This window comes from Anguilla anguilla, chromosome 13 (genome assembly GCF_013347855.1).
Source record: "Anguilla anguilla isolate fAngAng1 chromosome 13, fAngAng1.pri, whole genome shotgun sequence".
NCBI lineage: Eukaryota > Metazoa > Chordata > Actinopteri > Anguilliformes > Anguillidae > Anguilla > Anguilla anguilla.
This window is the reverse complement of record NC_049213.1, coordinates 31,582,660-31,598,141: the sequence shown is the minus strand read 5'-3', so window position 1 is coordinate 31,598,141 and position 15,482 is coordinate 31,582,660. Positions and strand designations below refer to the sequence as shown.

Below are 15,482 nucleotides of genomic sequence, written 5' to 3'. Positions count from 1 at the left end.
GCTACCATTTTGAAAATTGTGATCTTTAAAATTGATTATATGTTCCTGCTTCAGCACTGGTAGCAGTGTAGGCGATAAACTAAACACCAAACAGTAACAACTTAATCTGTGTATTAAGCATCCATCTTGTAGATATTTCAGAGGAAGTGGGGAAGGGATTAGATGACAAAGCAGGGGATTACTTATCACTGCGCCCATTTTATTTTCAATCCTCGACACCCGAAACCCAAAGCCCTCCAGGTGGGAGTGTAGGGGTGAGGCAGCTACATTTCACCACTGGCATTACCAGTTTGCTAATCACTCTTATCGCTTGCACGCACAGAAACAGACAGTCGCTTGGCACGCAAACGCACACACACACACAAGCAGGCATGCACACTCCAGTGAAATGCAGTTTCTCCAGCTGTGCATGATGTGTAAAACGTGTATGCTGAAGCCTATTAATGTTCCGATAGCTGCGCGTAGTGTACATGCTTTGGTTGAAGCTAGTTCCATTAGGTGCATGTGATGTTTAAATGCGTTTGCTGAAGCTAGTTCCGTTAGCGGTGTGTGATGTGAAAACACATTGGCTGAAGCTAGTTCTGTTAGCTGTGCGTGATGTGTAAACACATTTGCTGAAGCTAGTTCCGTTAGCTTTGCGCGATGTGTAAACATGTTAGCTCAAGCTAGTTCCGTTAGCTGCGTATGTGTAAACGCTTTGGTTGAAGCTCATTCCGTTAGCTGTGTGTGATGAGTAAACACGTTAGCTGAAGCTTATTCCGTTAGATACGCATGATGTGCAAACGCATTTGCCGAAGCTCGTTCCATTACCTCTGCAGGCCATGTAAACGCGCTGGCTGACTGTGCTCGCCTCACAGGCAGAAGTTATGTGTTTATGCTCTCATCCCCACACACAGGGCTGCACAGGAACAGATGGGTTCTGTTTTCCTGACAGATTTGTGACGGAGCTACACAAGGCCTTCACTCTGACAGGGGGCCAAATGAATTAGGCTGCAGCTCGCAAATGGAGAGTGGGAGGGAGGGAAAGAGGGAGGGACCGGAGCAAAAAAGAAAGAGGAGGAGAGGAGCAGGAGAAATGAAGATTAAGTGAAAAAGGGGAGAAAAATGAATGACCTGAAGGGGATACCTGTCCACAAGACATGGATCTTCAGAACTTTGACGTTCATATCGCTGGGTTCTGCACAAAAACTAAGGGTGCCTGCACTCACAAATTACCGATGGAAGCCTTCTCTGCCATTCTCAATATGCACATTAAAAAAACTGGAACATCTAGACACTTTTGCAGCGAAAAAACATTTAATCATTTAGTTATTTTTAATTGGTAATTTATGTTTTTATGTGTTATATGTTTTCAACATATTTAATAACCATTTTAACATGATATTTCAACGTTCAAGGCTCAGATACTGTACGTGACATGTAACTGATTGTCACACAGTAAACAGCCGGTGCGTGAGACGGGTGACAGCATACAGTCTCTGTGTCAGAGCAGGCTAGGGCTCCTGAGGAACAACCAGCACCGGGGACACAGCAGCCTGAGAGACACACTCCCCTTCCCTCAGAACACAGTAACCAAAGCCACGGCGTTTCAGACTGGGGCGGGAGCTCTCACACACAGATTTAACCCCGACGGCGTTTTCCACACACGCACACACACACACACACACACGCACACACACGTACACGCGCACACACACACGCTTAAGCAGCAGGTAATGAGCGTCTCAGAGAGGATCCCTTTAAGCACTCTGCCCATACTCTGACAGCAGCTACGCCCCGCCCTGGACTGAAAAATGCAATCGCAGAGTGAATTCTTAAGGAACCGCAGTTCTTTAATCATAGTGCACCGACACACACCCCATGACACGCTAACAAGTGTTTACAGTGCTTAATAACAAAGCGCTGTCTGACAAAACACGACGGGGCATTTTTAATACATAATAGCACTGCTAATTCAAAAACATCAACATACATAAGCATTTAGGTCACTGGTTACAGTGTACCTGCCAACTAACAGACTACTCATACTACTAAATGCACATATTTTGCAAGAATTCTTTTCACAATGAAAACATGGTGGCGTTGTGTATATGAAATTGGCGTATACGTGATGCAAGACGTGCAGTCACTTGATCTCCTGTTTGTGGAGATAATAGCAGTATTAGCACACTACCGCCGGCGCCCATTTTGGGCTAATGCTGCTTACAGAAGTTCAGACGTAACGCGCTTAAGATGTTATTTTAACGGCGGTGTTTGAAATGCTGCGTTTCCTTCGTGCCCCTCAGCGATGCAGTTTTAAGAGCATGCTGTTAAAATGGGCAGGTGGCACACACGCACACACGCAGCACACGCACACACGCAGCACACACACACACACACACACACACACGCACGCAGGAGAAGTGCTGGAAAAACAACATGGCTGCGTAATGAACCGTTTCGCTCAAATGCACTCGCCTCTCCTCTCCTCTCCTCTCCCCCGAACCCGAGCAGTCTGTGAAACTGCCGCAGGCACCTATTCGCTTACAGCTCACAGCGCAGCCCGTTGCAGCCGATCTGTGACTGGATGGCGGGCGACCAATGAAGGTGTGTTGTTGGGTCTTAAAAAGCCTACGACTGGTACGTCTGTCTGCCTTTAGGAAGCTGGCTCTGTGCTTCTTGGCATCTGACACACGAGGGACTGTGCATGCTTTCTGAACTGAGATGGAAATCGGTTCCCTTGTTCCACTAACAGGGGAAAAACCTAGCAGTGGTAGGATTTTCTGGTGCACTGTATGTGTGCATATTGCACGCGCGCATGTGCATATATATAACTGGTAGCAAACTTAGCGAGATGAGTCGACCTCGAGCGGATTGTTTTTCTCATGAAACAGAAGGGGGGGGGGGGGGGGGGGGGGGGCGCTGGTGTGTCTGCCGTAAATTGACATAACCTACACTGCTCGCATGGATGACCTGCTGTCTGCACCAATGAAGATAATGACAGTTAAAGGGAGCCAGCAGTTGTTGTGGTAGAGGGTGAGGAGCCCCGACTGACTGAGCCCTGTCTGACTGACTAACTGAGCCCTGACAGGATGACTGAGCCCTGGATGACTGACTAACTGAGCCCTGACAGGATGACTGAGCCCTGGATGACTGACTAACTGAGCCCTGATTGACTGAGCCCTGGCTGGATGACTGAAACTTTGTGCGTGCCGATAGGAGAGCAGGCAAGCAATAGGCTCGGTCATCACGGCCATGTTCTCAGCTCATCTGAGCTCACCTCACATTTCACACACGGCCCTGAAAGTGAGCCAAACGCGCCATTAGGTTAGGAAACTCTAACAAGCCACCTGCAGCTCAGAAAACAAATCCTCCGAATGAGCGATGGTGTAACACGTCTCGACTCGGGATTTATACACTGAACACAAACTCTAACGTTGCGTTGGGCACACCTCCATGCACCATCTGTAGTTTCATTTTAAGCCACAAGGATTTTAACAACTTTAAAATTCAAATATGCATTACCGCTTAAATGTAATTTCCTGACTGCAGGTCTCGGAAATTTGCTTTAAAAGGGTGGGATTAAAGGAAGAGGACGAATGGCTGCGGCCGAGTCTCTGTCCTCAGCTGCCAAATGAAATGAGCTGACCAGTGCAGAGGAAACAGGCCAATCCAGGCTAAAACACAGAAATATCAGCTAAGGTTTCAACAGACACACATGCTTATACACACACACACACACACACACACACACACACTCACAGACACATTCCACTGAGGTCAACAAATCAGCGTTTCCCTCCGGAATGTTCCCCGCTCCCTTAATGGCAGACAGAAGAGGCTGTGTGAGGACCTGCGACGGGGAGACAGGGGCACGGACTATTTTAGCGGTTAGCGCGGGTGACCTCTGAGTTGTGTGAAGCCCAGCGTGGTTACGGCTGGGGGGGGGGGGGGGGGCGGTGTTAAACGGGCAGCGTGTCAGGTTCGGCGCTGGAAGAGGGGGAATAAGCTGGCTTTTGGCAGGTCAGAGGCGCAGGAAGCTGTAGTAGCGTTTCCCTGCAGTAAGCCCTTCTGCCTGCGAAAGCCATTGTGCTGCTGAGACACGTTTTACAGGGGGGAGCGAGGGGGTGGGGGGGGGGGGGGGGGGGGTACGTGGGAGCCATCTCCCTTTTCCTGCTGACAAACCCAAACCTGCACGGGCCTAGAATGTCACAAAAACAGCACAGGCAGCTGAAAAGCAGACGGCGTCTTTGTCTCCGCTACGCTCCAACTGGAAAGCCAAAAGCTCAGAATCGCTAAAACGCCTCCAACGGCCCCCTTTAGCCCGATAGCCCGCTAGCCGTGTCCGTAAAGCGCCGTAACCGCGCGGATATAAAAACAGACGCACGCCGTTCGCAGCCGTCCAGCAGCGGGACGGTAAGGACGGCTGAACGATCGGGCCGCTCCGTGAGTGGCGGGGGCACGCCAGCGCAGGGGGGCACGAGGCGCCCCGCCTTTCAGCCGTTTTAATCAACGGCTCAAACTAAATATTTACACATAGCCCGGGGGGGGGGGGGGCGGGCTTCGGGGAGCGGGCCAGCCAGGTGACTTAGAGCCGACGTTTTTAACGGCTCGCGCCGGGGCAAACGTCTGCCACCGGGTGGCGGGGAGCGCGGGATCGGCGTGCCGTCCCAGCCCACGGTGGGGTGGGGTGGGGTGGGGGGGGGTTCCCAGCAGTCTCCTCTGGCGTGGCGGGCTAACGCTCGGCTCTTTTCCGTTTCTCACCCCCTCAACAAAAAATTTCTCCGCCCCCTCCTCTCTCTTTCACAGGCGCCAGGGCCAGAACGGAAGCGGATCCCCACTGGAGCGCTACGGCTAACAGGAGCCCGTTAGCGCCGGGCAGCGGACACAATCCGGCCGTTTGATTTGCCCCAGCGGCCCGCCCCCGTGTCTCTAACGCTCTCGGGGCACCGGAGAGGGCCCGCCAAATGGGCAGGGTGTGTCGGAGCCGGCGGAGCCAAAACAGGGCCGTACAAGGCCCGGGACTCTGCCCCGCGGCCGCAGCTAGATTAGATTGTTTGCGCTCTCAAAAATAGCTCGGAGAGCGACGGCCAGCGTTTGCCGCGTGACGAGCGTACAGTTCGTCACGCCGTTCGTGGAATGTCTCGCCGTTACGGGTCCTTTTCTTTATTTGTTTGTAAGGAAAAGCAAAGTCTGTTCAGCTGAAGTAATGCGCACAGTGTGCACCCTGCATGGGCGAGAGAAGCAAGAGAGGAACTGCAGGGAGCCATTTCCAGCACGGCCAGCCGAACGACGCGGCCAGCCGAACGACACAGCGAGCTGAACGACACGGCAACGACGTCTTGGGAGGAGGAAACTGCGCTTAGAAAGGAACAGGCAACACAGCGACGCGGGCACAGTCCAGCACAGAGGCGCACGCACGCGCACGCGCGTGCACACACACACACACAGCTCCCCTCCCGGCCTTCCCTTGGCTTTACATAGCGTTCCTGCGGGCGTGTTTACACAGCAGAGGCAGCTGACTGTGGGCTGGAAACACAGCTGACGGGGCAGAGGCAGCACTGCGCTCCGCTCTCATTAGCCCGCCGCTGAACCAGCACAACTGGCCTGTCTGGGGCCCGAGCACAGAGCTTCCGGCTCCACCCTCAGCAGCACAGCACAGCGCAGCGCAGCACAGCACAGCACAGCGCAGCACAGCACGGAGCAGTGTAGCTCCAGTGCTTCAATGTTTTAATGGATGGACAAGGGGTGTGTGTGTGTGTGTGTGTGTGAGGGACAGCATGCATTGGTGTGTGTGTGTGTGTGTGTGGGATAGCATGTGTAGGTGTGTGTGTGTGAGGGAGAGCATGTGTAGGTGTAGGTGTGTGTGTGTGTGTGTGTGTGTGTGAGGGACAGCACATGAAGGTGTGTGTGTATGAGGGAGAGCATGTGTAGGTGTAGGTGTAGGTGTGTGTGTGTGTGTGTGTGTGTGTGTGTGAGAGAGCACGTGTAGGTGTGTGTGTGTGAGAGCACGTGTAGGTGTGTGTGTGTGTGTGTGTGTGTGAGAGCACGTGTAGGTGTGTGTCTGTGTGTGTGTGTGTGTGTGTGAGAGAGAGAGTGTAGGTGTGTGTGTGTGTGTGTGAGAGAGAGAGAGTGTAGGTGTGTGTGTGTGTGTGTGTGTGTGTGAGAGAGAGAGAGAGAGAGTAGGTGTGTGTGTGTGTGTGTGTGTGTGTGTGAGAGAGAGAGAGAGAGAGTGTAGGTGTGTGTGTGTGTGTGTGTGTGTGAGAGAGAGAGAGAGTGTAGGTGTGTGTGTGTGTGTGAGAGAGAGAGAGAGAGAGAGTGTAGGTGTGTGTGTGTGTGTGTGTGTGTGTGAGAGAGAGAGAGAGAGTGTAGGTGTGTGTGTGTGTGTGTGTGTGTGTGAGAGCACGTGTAGGTGTGTGTGTGTGTGTGTGAGAGCACGTGTAGGTGTGTGTGTGTGTGTGTGTGTGTGTGTGTGTGTGAGAGCACGTGTAGGTGTGTGTGTGTGTGTGTGTGTGTGTGTGTGTGTGTGTGAGAGAGAGAGAGTGTAGGTGGGTAGGAAAATATTAGTGCTTCTCCATCTCTCTTCCTGCCATCTTTCCTCATCCTCCAAACCTCAAAAATATTAAACTTCTTTTTCTGGGAGAGGACGGGGTGCAGGGAGAGGAGCCGAGTGTTCCTGCGGGGTGCGGACGAGCACTTAACGCAGAGAGCTTCCACTCCGCACCCAACGCACCCAACGCCAGCTCAATCTTCAGCGGGAAAAGGAGAGAGCTTTTAAGCTCTGGAGAAAGCCGCCATTTCATTATGTCTAAAGTGCCCGCCCCCCCTTCCCTTCTCTTACTCCCCTTTCTGTATTTAAAGGGTAGACTTTATGACTTTCTGCACAAAATGAACCCCTGGCCTCTAGCACTGGGAGGATGGAACTTCATTATTTGTTAGTCTGGTGACTCCTGTGCCAATCCCAACAATCCTTTTTTCCATCATTCTACTTACCTTCCTCAGGGATGATAAACCCCCCCCCCCACATCACCTGCATCCGCTCTCCAGACTACATTACACAGAACCACCAGTTTAACAGGCAGAGCACAACTTCTAACTCCTTTATACCAGAGGAGCTCTACCTCGAGTGCATTCACACAGTCCCAGTGATTTTCGTTTTTTTAAATCCTCATTCGATATAACCCAGCGTGCACACAATCAATATAGAACAAGTGAAACATGTTTCTAATGTTGCGGTTTGTAAACATCCAAACTATGGTGTGGGGGAACACTGACAGAAAGCTGAAATGTAGATGTTCAGATGGCTTCGAGCATTTCTGTATCTCATCCACGGTATTCAGCGTGCTATTTAGTGACGGGTCATGTGCCCATATACAGTAGCAAAGCGCATGAATCCGAACGCAGGACTCCGTTAAATAAACCTGAAGAACGAGTCTCATCCGGCTCTGTGTGAACGAGCCCGACGCCGTCGCTAAGGCCGACCGGGCTGGCGGGCGCTGCCGTGGCGACGGCCCGCGGGCTCAAAGCCGACGTGGTGTGACCGAATCCGCGGCGACGGGCGGGGAGACCGCTTCCCCTCGCTCGCCTTTCGCCACCAGAACAGACCGCTCCCGAGCTCTCAGGGCTTTGTTTGCCGAGCGCTCCAGTCAGGGGGGGGGGGCGCTCGGGCGGCAGGGGGGGCCGCTCGGGCGGCAGGAAAGGCCTGGGCGGGCTCTCGGCCGCTGAGCCAGCGAGAAAGAGCGCTGCGTTTTTACTCGTTACCCGTTAACGCAGGCGAACGACATCGCCGTCGAACGGGATCCGTGAGACGCGTGAATCTGCGCCTATTACAACCCCCAGCTCCCAGACTCTCTGAACCCGCAGTCACTTCTGAAGTATTCAGAATGCATAATTAATCACAGCAGCAGTCACGGGACCTGAGCTGCGAGTATTAAAAAGGGATCGTCAGTAAAAATGTAAGAACATCAGACGGAAATCCAGCGGGCTGCAGGTGAGCTCCGGCAGAGCCTCGCTGCCCCTCGTCTGTGAGGCTGACGAGCGCGGGCGCCGTACCTGAACCCGTTACGTTACACGCCAAGCGACTTGTGAAGAAGCTGTGCGCTTAGACAAGGAAAAAAAAAAGCAAGACGGAAAGCTTGTGCGACTGTTAATTTAAAAGCAGTCGGAGGAAGGCTTTAAATCACTGCAGACGCAAGCACCCGGGTGAACAACAGGCTGCTGTGGGGAGGGACTCTAAATGACACAGCCTTAGGAAAACAACTTCAGCAGAACAACATAGCAACCGCCAGTTTTTCCTCATCTCTAAATTTACACAAACTAGCAACAAATAGTGTGACAAAATACTGCTGTAGATCTGCTGTTGGAGGGTAAATGGGCTCTGCATTGTAAATCTATCTCTGGGCTGAGCTCATTTTTTATTTTCACACGGCCTGATTTTCCACTCGACAGCGGCAGGGTGGTCCTTCATTCTCACTCTCCAACGTATGTGTGAAAGAGAGAGAGGGAAGGACTAAGAGTGTGTGTGTGTGTGTGAGAGAGAGTGAGTGTGTGTGTGTGTGTGTGTGTGTGAGAGAGAGAGAGTGAGAGTGTGTGTGTGAGAGTGTGTGTGTGTGTGGGGGTGTGTGTGTGAGAGAGAGTGAGTGTGTGTGTGTGTGTGTGTGAGAGAGTGAGAGTGTGTGTGTGTGTGTGTGAGAGTGAGATAGTGTGTGTGTGTGTGTGTGAGAGAGTGAGAGTGTGTGTGTGTGTGTGTGTGTGTGAGAGAGTGAGAGTGTATGTGTGTGTGTGAGAGTGTGTGTGCGTGCGTGTGTGTGTGTGTGTGTGAGAGAGTGAGAGTGTGTGTGTGTGTGTGTGTGAGAGTGAGAGTGTGTGTGTGTGTGTGTGGGGGTGCGCACGTGTAAGAGAACGTGTGCGGTAACTGTACAGGGTCTAAAGTTACTGTAATCCATATTTCACTGTGGGAGAGCAGGGGCGAGAAGGGCTGCCAACAATCAAACCCAGACTGAGTGTGCAGTTTGGGAAAGAGCGTTCAGCCACGCTGCAGACAAAGTGCACTCAGCCCTCCCTCAGAAACACTAACCCCACAGTCACCACTGCAATCAGGATAACCTCCCCCACTACCCACACCACTACCATCAGAACCCCTCATCAGCGCTGACCGTGACTGAACCACACACCATACATGACACTACTTCCTGAGAGAAAAGCATATCTTAACACCAGCACTAAGACACAGTAAGTATTGATTAAAAAATTTTGTTATTGTTAATTGCACAAAAAATAAAATATGTTCCACAATATGCAGCAATCAATAAAATTATGAATAGAAATAATGAATGATGTGCACTTTATTATGACAACACTTGACCAATGATACAAACAAGCACTGGTATGGAATACCACCTTTTTTACATGTTACAGTATCAAAGGTGCTGGACTGCAACTGTCAACAAACAACCCTTATACTTTAAGCCAACTATTTAAACTTGATGTTACCAAAAAATAAAACCCTCTACAAAAATAAGTCCTGTGATTTTTTAAATTTATTTTTAAATCATTCATGGCTGAGTTTTTGTTTCAGTTCTTCCAATGTGCTGAATTGGAAGCCTCTTTAAATTAGGCCTAATTTTAAATGAACAAGACAGAAATTATAACCAAAGATAGCACACAAACCTTTCCGTAACCCCCTGACCCCACCCCAAAACAGCGGACAGATCTTTCTGGAACATCTGGACAAGCCATCGACCCAGTTCTGACATACTTCCCTACAGGTCGGCCCACCTGAAGCGGCGGATCAGAACCACACCTGCCGTTCCTGAATATAAACACTGGCACGACGGGCCGGACGCCGGTAAAAACTACACCCTTTGAAGCAGGATGTAGCGCACGTTTGCGGGTCCAAATCCAACTTCTACTGCATGTGAGCAGCGGTATTGTTAGCACTCTATCTACAGTGTGCAGATTATAATAATTTTAAAAAAAGGTTATAATAGTAATAAAATTGTTATTACAGATAGAAGATGTAATGAGGGTGTGCAGGCACAGGAGAGCATGCTACCAGCGCTGGCCTCTGTGTTACAGTGAGGGTCTAACCGAAGCCCGGGTTTGACGGACAGATGAATGTTATGAGTGACAGCTGTGTGCACGTGGATAAGGCGCCACCCACACACGAGAAGACGGAACAGCAAACAAACGGCTCCAGGTCAGGAGTTACAATTACAGTGCCTCTGGGTTCCCAAGTGTCAGGGTCAAACGCACAGTTAAACTGGCACTACAGTGTGTGTGTGTGTGTGTGTGTGTGTGCGCGTGTGTGCCATCTGACATACCGCAACAATGTCCACCCCAAGTTTTTTTTACCATAGCCATTCAAAAAAAATCAGCAACCATAGAAAACTGAACTGTACTGTTGACTGTGACAATAAGAATTTTTTTAAATCAAACTGTCACTGCTGCTGCTTTGTGATGATGTCATAAAGTATTACGTAGTACAAGTATAACAGAGTTGTGCTCATATGGTGAAAATGAGATTTTGTTCTAACTAGGGAGGAAGTCCTGTCGCTTTAAGAGAAACTATTCCCCGTAATCACGGCGTTTTAAAAGCGCGGCCAGCGCCGCACGCCTTGCACGCGGACCAGCTATCGCCACGCCAACGGGGGAAAGGCGGCGAGGGGAGCCGGGCTTACCGTCTCCTTGTTGGGCAGCAGCTCTTTCCGAATCCTGAAGAAGTTCTTCCCGTACTGCCTCAGCCCTTTAATGAACCGCTTCTGTGTGGTGTCGTTTGCAGAGAGGGGACAGAGAGGGGAAAGAGAGGGGAAAGCCATGGTGAGCACTCACATCCGCACAAATGAGGAAACTCCAGAGGCTGCCTGTGGCTCAAAACAACTATAACAACAATAATAATAACAACAATAATAACAATAACAATAATTATAACAACAACAACAATAAATAATAATAATAATAACAACAACAATAATAATAACACTAATAATGATATCAATAATAATAGAAAACCAGGAAGCTCTGATACAAATAGGCTAAGCATGGCATGGCAACAAAACAAAAAAATCACAATGTTAATAATAAAAATAGAAAGTGATTCTTTACTAGGAAATATTATTGAAAAGACAAGTTCAAAAGCTCAGAAAATAACTCAAAGGCATTTGGCTCAATACTCCGTGACACTGTACATTTCAGCCCAAAGCACTCAAAGCAGGATAATCCACGCAGAAAGTAGACTGCCAAATAAATCCACTTCACGCTGAAATTCGGCTGAAGGTACATGACAAGAAACACGGATTCGTAAATCCCACGTCTGCAAGGCGAGACGGAGAAAGAGAAAACGGCAGACCGGGAGGGAAAACAAGAGCAAGCGCAACAAAAACGCAAAACAAAGTCCCGCAAAATTAAGTTCCCAAACGCTAATTAAATAACTACAGTAAAAAACAAAACAAAACAAAACAAAAACGAACACTGCAAATATCAACCGTCAATTTAGAACAGTTACAAATGCACTACGTACAAGAATACTGTGCAAAACACGAGGGTAAAAAACAGCTAAAACACTGCTATTTCTGTAAGCACTCCCGACTACGCCAGCCATAAAAAGCTAAAGGGACAAAACATTCATAAGCAGCCGAGCAGACAGCCACCAGATTTACTTTCTTGCTCCAGAAGCCAACCCCCGCTCCTCCGCGATCCTGGCCGAGAGCTCCTGCCCCCGTAACTCCGCCGAAAAGCAGGGAAAGTCCGAGACAGGCGCGACACAAATCCCCGCGTCCATCCACAGGTACATCAAAAATTTACAATGAACATCCACAGGGTTTCGGAAAGGTGGACGGCTTTTTTTTTTTTTTTCCTAGCAAGAAATAGCTTGTCACTCTGTGCTCTTCCACTACAAAGGGGAAGGCTTTACATGTGATCTTTCTGCAAGAGAGCCTCCGGTCTCCGGCAGCACGGAAAACCCGGCATGGAGTGGGAGGATGCATGGTGGAGTGTGCTGCTGTTTACTGCAGGGGAGTACACCGCCAGGGCTCCAGCACCAGCTGCAAGTCTCTTTACTCCACGAACACACACACGAACACACACACAAACGCAGACATGAACACACACATGCACGCACGCATGCACGCACGCACGCACGCACGCACGCACGCACACACACGCGTACAGCGGCTGCTCTCTCAGGCACCCCCTCTGACCATTACACAGATTAGCTGTGTACAGTAATGAAACTCATTCAGAGCTTTCCCTTCACACATACAGTAACAGTGACACACGCGCACACAAGCTTGCATGCACACGCACGCGCACACACACACGCGCGCACACACACACACGCGCGCACACACAAGCTTGCATGCACACGCACGCGCACACACACACACACACGCACGCACACACAAGCTTGCATGCACACACACGCGCGCGCGCACACACACACGCACACACACACACACACACACAGGCGCACACAGCAGTGAGTGGGTGAGAATGGAGGCCCCGGGTTATGTGCCTGTGCGTGAGTTTAGAATATGTTCTTGGCTACAGCAAGACGAGGCCCGCAGCCAAGAAAAGCCAACGCAGAGGCCTGACTCAGTGCTTCTCTGGAGCTCCTGCTGGGACTCCATTACACACACCATACACTTTACACACAGTACACACTGTACACACTTTACACTTTACACACAGTACACACTGTACACACTTTACACACCATACACTTTACACACAGTACACACTGTACACACTTTACACACCATACACTTTACACACAGTACACACTGTACACGCTTTACACACAGTACACACTGTACACGCTTTACACACTTTACACACTGTACACACAGTACACACAGTACACACTGTACACACAGTACACACTGTACACACAGTACACACTGTACACACTTTACACACTGTGCACACAGTACACACTACACAATGTACACACAGTACACACTGTATACACCATACACTTTACACACAGTGCACACAGTACACACTGTACACACTTTACACACAGTACACACAGTACACACAGTACACACTTTACACACTTTACACACAGTACACACTTTACACACAGTACACACTGTACACACTGTACACACTGTGTACACAGTACACACTTTACACACAGTACACACTTTACACACAGTACACACTTTACACACTTTACACACAGTACACACTGTACACACAGTACACACTGTACACGTGCACTGCGCACAGCTCCACTGCTCTCTTTCCAGCATACTCAACCACCACAATCTCTACAAGCTATTCTTAAGGGCAACAACTGTCTTTAACAAAAAAACGACCTCGAGAAATCAACAGGCAACGCAAGCTGAATGCTGCATGTGGGGAATGGGACTGTTAACTGTTACCCGAGATTCTGACCGCTATAAAGAAGGATCCATTTCACGCACGTAAACGCAAAGCGCACGCTGCACACTACACACTACACGAGTGTGCACACGCAGTGTCATCTGAAGCCAAGCAGCTCAGCTCAAACGGAACACCAGCTTCACCCAATTATTTATATTTCACCCACGGGGGAGCGCGAGGCACCGCTTATTAACCAGTAGGTGGAGCCAACTTCAAAATGAGGATTAGAACCAGTTCTGCTCTGCCATTTAAAGGTTCTCACTCAGTGCAGACTGAAAGAATTACACATCCGGCCAAATCGAATGCCATTCGCTATTAACAGCAACACTCTACAACTGCATATCAGGTCTCATTTAACCAAATAATATCCATTTGCAACAAGATTTAAAAATAACATGCGCACTTATTTTGGCACGTGGCATCATGCAGCAGACCGGAAAACAATGCAGTTAAAATACAAATCTTCTGAAGGCCACATACTAGAAAATAAAACAAAACATTGATTTTAAATTTAATACAAAGTTAAATGTCTGTTACTTTCAGGCTTAGAATTAAAGAACTGAAACGTATTTTGGTAGAGGTGCATCACGCGATCACGAGTTTCCGATCTCTCTACATTGTGTAAATGAGGTTTCGTATGAGCAGACCTTTACGCTGGATATGACACACAGCAGGAAACAGAGCAGAGAAACACAGCACAGAAACAGAGCAGAGAAACAGAGCAGAGAAACACAGCACAGAAACACAGCACAGAAACAGAGCAGAGCTGTGCTTCAGGCTCCTAAACACCTTTTTCACTTTGACCTGTGTGCGTGTGCGTGTGTGTGTGTGCGCGCGTGTGTGCGTTTGTGTGTGTGTGTGTGTGTGTGTGTGTGTGTGTGCGTGTGTGTGTGTTTGTGTGTGTGCATGTTACTGGACTTTGCTAGCCTGTCCTTGATGAGGCAGAGATAAGCATGGAGAGCTCGACTGCCACTCAGCCTCTTTCCTACCCAACACTCGGATCTCTCTCATCTCAGGTGGGGAACGAGGCGGACGGAACGCGGCAGACAGAACACGGCGGACGGAACACGGCGGACGGAACACGGCGGACGGAACATGGCGGACGGAACACGGCAGAGGGAACTCGGTGCAGGGAACACAGCGCTGAGCAGCCGTAGGGCTGTGCTTTACACACAGCTCATTTAAACCCACACAGCCACGGGCGGGGGACGGCGGAGAGATCTTTAACGTCACCGCCGCCGCGCCGAGAGCCCGTGAAACGATATGGCTGGACTGCGTTACTGAGGCGCACAGCCCAGCCCAGCCCAGCACAGCCCAGCCCAGCCCAGCCCAGCCCGTTTTAGATCAGCACTAGCGTACTCTTCTGCGGTTTCACATACAGCACGCCACCGCCGAATACCAGCGCTGGAGAAACCGCCGCTCTCAGATCTGAGGCGAACGCAGCCTCCGAGCTTTCTGACGCTCGCACACATAATCAGGCTGCAGGGATTACGGGAGACTAGAGAGAGCAGATAAAGAGACGAGCGCAGCTGTGTGGTCAGGTCTGAGGGGCCGGGAGCGTAGAGATCACAGCCCCGACAGCTCCCTGTCTGTGCTCTCATTACACCCCCCCCCACCCCCACCCCACAGTCATATTTACAGGGCCCCGCCCCAGGTGCCTGGTCCGCCCTCCCCCCGCCCGCCCCCCTCCCTCCCTCCCTCCCACCCCCCTCCCTCCCTCCCTCCCTCCCTCCCTCCCCCTCTCTCTCCCCGTGTCGGCTCCACTTTAAGGCTCCATTTCAGCTGCTGGGGCTCGCCGTGCTCACAGCCCAGCTCATAAATCACCCCCCAATCTGCTCTCCCAATCACTCCGCCCGCCCGCACTCGCATGGCTCCGGCCTGCTGTTGCTAGGCAACTGGGCCAGGGGAGGGGAGGGGAGGGGAGGGGAGGGGAGACGGGCGAGCGAGAGGAGGAGGGGGGCTAGGGAGAGAGGGAGGGAGAGAGAGGGAGAGAGAGAGAGAGAGAGAGAGAGACCGCGCAAGCTCGGGGGGAAAAAAAAGAATAATAATAATGGCCAGGCGCTGCACTGAGACAACAGGCTTCTCTATGTCAGAAACCGCTCCTCCCCACCCGACAT

At 50.6% G+C, this 15,482-nt stretch overlaps 1 protein-coding gene across 8 annotated transcripts in view; it reads right to left on the bottom strand.

Moving 5' to 3' along the window:
* Positions 1 to 15,482, bottom strand: part of rerea (arginine-glutamic acid dipeptide (RE) repeats a) — a 190,812-nt gene that overhangs the window by 20,154 nt on the left and 155,176 nt on the right. For all 8 annotated transcript variants that reach the window (XM_035387349.1, XM_035387350.1, XM_035387351.1 and 5 more), the window contains one exon: positions 10,659 to 10,739. In XM_035387349.1, the coding sequence (XP_035243240.1) occupies positions 10,659 to 10,739 (81 nt within the window). The remainder of the gene's footprint in view (positions 1 to 10,658; positions 10,740 to 15,482) is intronic.